Consider the following 5,555-nt stretch of genomic DNA (forward strand, 5'->3'; position numbering starts at 1 on the left):
ACATGTGATGGGTGACTCCAGAAAATAATTTCAAGATTTTTCATCATGTTTTACTATTTTTCCCAATTTTTGGTAATTATAATGGTCTAAAAATGGGAGAAATAGTTCTGATTATCCAAAATTCATGAAAATTTACCAGGATATAATATTATAGAGTAGGAGGTTAATTGCACTAAAATACACTTAAATATACATAAATACCCAAAACCAGTTTATACATTATGAAAACCACTTTTGATATTTTTCCCAGGATATTTATACTGTAAATGATGTTACAAAAATTTATGGTGATTTATTTTAACTGTTTAATATTATTTCTTTAATTAATGACTATTTAAAGGAATAAAGCAAGGAAAAATAGAAATACCCACTGAAAAAGATCTTTTATATTTTTCCCAGCCTATTTATATATAATAACAATTAAATAAAAAGTTTGGGTAATTTTGGAAACTGTTTTCTATTTATTTCAATTTTTATTGAAATAAATGCTCAAGGATTGAAACCGTTCGTATAATTCTAGCTCTTGCAGGGTCAAGTGGATGGCGGGTGCCCCATCTTGATGTAAAAATAGCCTTCCTGAATGTAAGACTAGAATAGGAAGTATACGTCTCACAACCCGAAGGATTCGAGAAGCAAAACGCAGCTGGGAAGGTCTACAAACTATCCAAGGCCCTGTATCGGTTGAAGCAGGCATCCAGGGCCTGGAACACGTGTCTTGACAAATACCTAAAGAGCTTGGGATTCGCAAGATGCCATCAGGAATATTCTGTTTACACAAGAAAGAAAGAAGGAAGAATCCTAATAATAGGTGTCTATGTCGATGATCTGTTGGTCACTAGTAACTGTCCAAAGGATGTAAGCGAATTCAAGATGGGAATGAAAGCCAAGTTCGAAATGAGTGATCTTGGTCTGTTAATCTACTATTTGGGAATCGAAGTCAGCCAACAAGATACTGGAATAACTCTAAAGCAAGAGTCTTATGCCAAGTACATCCTAAACAAGACACCTATGATGAACCGCAATGCCACAAGAAGCCCAATGGAACACAAACTAAGGCTGACTAAAGATGAAGATGGAGAACCCATGGACCCCACTGAATACAGGAGTATCGTTGGATCAATCAGGTACCTTACACACACACACGCCCTGATCTCTCATACGCAGTTGGTGTAGTTAGTCGTTATATGGAGAAACCAACTGTGAAACATCTTCAAGCAGTGAAGGGGATACTCAGATATATAAAGGGTACTCTAAACTATGGCTTGTCATATGCAAAAGGAGACTATAAAGTCAACCTCATAGGGTATTCTAATAATGACTTTGGAAAAGATTTGGTAGATGGGAAGAGCACGGGAGGAATAGCATTCTACATGAATGGGAATCTGGTAACTTGGACCTCACAGAAGCAAAGAAGTGTAGCCCTATCATCATGTGAAGCTGAATTCATGGTTGCCACTATGACAGCTTGTCAAGGAATTTGGCTTCATCGGTTACTAACAGAAATAATAGGGTAAAAGGTGCCACCAGTAACACTACTTGTTGACAACAGATCATCCTTTGACCTGATGAAAAACCCAGTCTTCCATAGGCGTAGTAAGCACATTAATGTGAGGTACCACTTTATTAGAGAGTGTGTTGAAACAGGGGAAATTGTAGTAAGTCATGTGTGTGGCACAAGACAAAAGGCAGATATCCTCACAAAGTCAATAGTAAGAGTAAAACATGAAGAAATGCGAGAACTAATTGGAATGAAGCCAATTCAGAATTAAGGGGAGAATGTTGAAGTAATTCAGAAGTTGTTTTCTTATTAAGCATGTTTCTTTTGTTTAGGAAGAATAAATCAAGGCCACGTAAGAATGTCTTACCTGGTCTCTAGCTAGTAGTTAGTATTCCCTATTTTTCTGCATTTTTCATTGGTTTAAATACCTAGGCATTGTGTATGTTGGAATCATCTCTTCAAGTTGAATAATACATCACAAAATCTTTGCCTAAATTACACCTTTGTAAAAATTTCTTTTGTCCCCTGTTACTTCTCTTCTGTAGGAACCTTTTGAAGAGTCTGTCAAAAACCAACAGTCAAATGGTTTCCTGCTATTAGAATAGTCTCGTTCTTTAGTTTCTATTCCCAAGAGAAAAGATTGGGTTGTCAAATGCTGCTAATATTATTTTTTTTCCTTCACGTCAAGTGTTTCATGCTTTATATGGTTTAACACAAAAAAAAAATCTATTTTCAAAGTTTTTAATTAATTTTACTTTTTTATATAGTTTAACACAAAAAAATCTCTTTTCAAAGGTTTTAATTAATTTTACTTTTGGGTTAACTAAATAAAAAAGGTCAAAGTCTCTCTCTCTCTCTCTCTCTCTCTCTCTCTCTCTAGGTTCTTCAAAAGAAAGAATGTTCTGCAAAAGTCATTTTAGACTGTCAGACAACATCTCAAATCTTCTCATCAACGTCATCAACAGTATAACAAGGTTCAACATGGTCATCACTAATCGGTCTCTCATGTTGATGAGTTTGTTCATCAAAGGAAAAAAGAATCAATGATGGCAGCTTCTGAAAGTAAGTTACCTGGATCTGTCACATGGCAAGGGAATGCATGTAAAGGCATTATTGTAAATTCAAAATAATTTGCATGATCTTTTCAAGCTCAAGTGATAAGTGTTACATTTCAATCTCACGTTGCAGTCTCATTAGTTCAAGAAGGTTCTTGCATCGATTGTTCTCATGCTGAAATTTTCATGAAATAACCAAATTCTGGTTAGCCTACACATAAGTTATAGCTTCACGTGTCATTCACGCTGATATCATGCTTTGTTTTATTGCTGATCATCTCTCACTCTGGTTGGAATCATTTATTTGCATTTTCTCTCACCATTTCTCATGGATTTGATCATCACTTCGTGTTCTCCAATTCAAGAGGTTTCTATTTGATTGAGATCTTTCGCGCTGCTTCAATCACCCTCATGCCACCCGATTCACTTTCCAGTAACTGCTACATAGCTTCCCTAATATCTCCAGCCTCAAATTTGTATTCACCTTAAGACTTTTTCCCTGTCTAAATCATTATCAAGAATACACGCTGATACTAAGTTCTTGATGATTCTCATTGATTCGATTATTACGCCTGGTGTTCATGTCAATTTCAGCATGGGTTTACTTGAAAATTACAAGAAAATGTTAAAAAAAAAAAAAGAAGAAGAAGAAGACATCAAAAGATTGTGTATCGATTGTATAGAGGAAAGATCCAAAAAAAGCTATTGGACTTGTTATTTTTAAGGGAACATCAATTGGAAGGACTCTTCGTGTACATCATAGATGGGTAGTTGATAAAATCTTTGAAGTGCTTGTTGAAAAGGAAAATATAGGCTTTATGATGCGGCGTACAAAAACAACACAAAGATAACCAAGAAAGAACATGTTGATTCTAAAAGAATAACCAGGACAATCTCTTCAAAACCATGTTGATTCTATGAATATCATGGGATTTGCTTTAAAATTTGGGTTAACACGCACAGAATTTGAGAGAAAATTGAAAGTTCATAAAATTGATGATCGACCATCCAAATTACATCAGAAAAAGTTAAATAAGAAGCAAAAATTAAAACGGCACCCTAAAAGTTCATGGGCCAAATACAAACTAAAAAATAAAACCCAAAAATTAAGGAAAAATAACAAAATTGTTCATAACTCCATTTAGAGAGTGAGTTATGGACTTAAAAATGGGTAGGTCCTCATCGGGAACTTATCTAGACATGCTCATTGCTCTAAGATTTGATTTGACTGGTCATAGGCTCAAAATGGAGCCCTGTAGCCAAAGTTATGGCCATTTCCATGAAGCACCTTTTTGTCACAGTGGGCCTCTAGGAACACAAGAGTCTGATCCTCCACACTAGGTCCCGCATCATCCCTTCCTGGGTAGACAAAATTCGACCTCGAATGTGAACCATGGTCATCATCTGAAGAATCCCCATAATAAGGAAACAAATGTTTTACATTGAAAGCATCAGAACAACAAATGTAGCTTGGCAACTGCAAACAATAAGGATTGGAATTGATCTTCTCCACAATCCCCACTGGTCCAATGTTCTTGGCTGACAACTTGTTGTACTCACAAACCGAAAAATGATCTTTAGTTAAAACAGCCCACACAAAGTCACCTACATCAAAATCAACTTGTCTGCATTTTTTTATCTGCATGTTGCTTGTACTTGGTGTTAGCTCGGACCAAGTTGTCATCAACAGCCTTATGAACATCATGCAATCCTTCAACAAAATCTTGCACTTTCTTTGAAACAAGCAGCAACATCAAATCAAGTGGTCCCTATGGCTGAATAGAATAGACCACCTAGAATGGGCTAAATCTTGTACTTTGGTTGATAGCATGATTATAAGCAAACTCAGCTTGACAAAGCTTCTGATCCCAAGTCTTCACATGATCACCCACTAAACACCGTAAAAGATTATCGAGTCATCGATTGACAACTTCTATTTGGTCATCTGCTTGAGGATGATATGCACTACTAAAATTGAGTTGAGTGTTTACCATTTCCCACAAGCAGCGCCAAAAATGACTCAAAAACCTAGTGTCTCGAGTTGAAACAATAGAAGATGGCAATCCATGCAAATAGTAGACGTCTCGAAAGAATAACTGAGCTACATTAACTACATATGTCGTCTTTTAGCAAGGAATAAAGTACACCATCTAAGAAAAACGATCAACAACCATAAATATTGAATCATTGCCCCCATTGAGTACGTGGTAAACCCAACACAAAATCCATGTTTATATCCACCCAAGGTCGTGATGAAATGGTCAAAGGCATATAAAGTCCTACATTTGTGGATGTACCCTATGACAGCTAATAGATTCGGCACCGTTTAACATATTTATCTACCTCCTTGTGCATAGTAGGCCAAAAATAAGATGATTGCATCAACTGTAAAGTGTGATTCGCCCAACATGCCCTTCACCATTCAACTCCCTGATGATTTGAAGCTGGAGACTAGAATCAGGGATACACAATTGATTCCCTTTGAAAAGGAAACCTTCATGCACCAGGAAATTAGACCTCTTCCTAGATTGAATACCCTGCTATTTTAATAGAAAAATAAAGATTAACTGTAAGCTTCTCCATGAGGACATCCAACCCCGTCACACCAACTCCATCGTAACTAGCAAATTACACCTTCGAGTTAATGCATCAGCCACCCAGTTCTACATTCCAGACTTATGTTTCACCACAAAAGTGAATTTTTCCAATAACGACATCCACCTCCCATGTTTGTGTGACACCTTATCTTGACTGTGAATATGTCTTAAAGAATCATGATCTGTAAACAAAATAAGTTCCTTATGAAACAGATAATGACGCCAATGCTTTACAGCTTGGACCACTATATAGAACTCAACATGATAAGTGCTATAACATAGCTTTGGCCCCGTCAACTTCTCACCAAAATAGGCAATCGGTCGTTCTCCTTGACTTAGAACTGCTTCAATCCCAACCTTGGAAGCATCTGTGTGTAATTCAAAAACTTGAGAAAAATCTGGCAA

General features: G+C 36.5%; 1 protein-coding gene across 1 annotated transcript; it reads left to right on the top strand.

Moving 5' to 3' along the window:
* Positions 1-870: 870 nt before the first annotated feature.
* Positions 871-1,514, top strand: LOC145045348 (secreted RxLR effector protein 161-like). Its single transcript, XM_078993686.1, has 2 exons — positions 871-1,124; positions 1,235-1,514. Exons 1-2 carry the CDS (start codon positions 871-873, stop codon positions 1,512-1,514), a joined length of 534 nt encoding a protein of 177 aa, XP_078849812.1.
* Positions 1,515-5,555: the final 4,041 nt, after the last annotated feature.

Source organism: Lactuca saligna, chromosome 5 (assembly GCF_052625555.1).
Source record: "Lactuca saligna cultivar CGN05327 chromosome 5, ASM5262555v1, whole genome shotgun sequence".
Taxonomy (NCBI): Eukaryota; Viridiplantae; Streptophyta; class Magnoliopsida; order Asterales; family Asteraceae; genus Lactuca; species Lactuca saligna.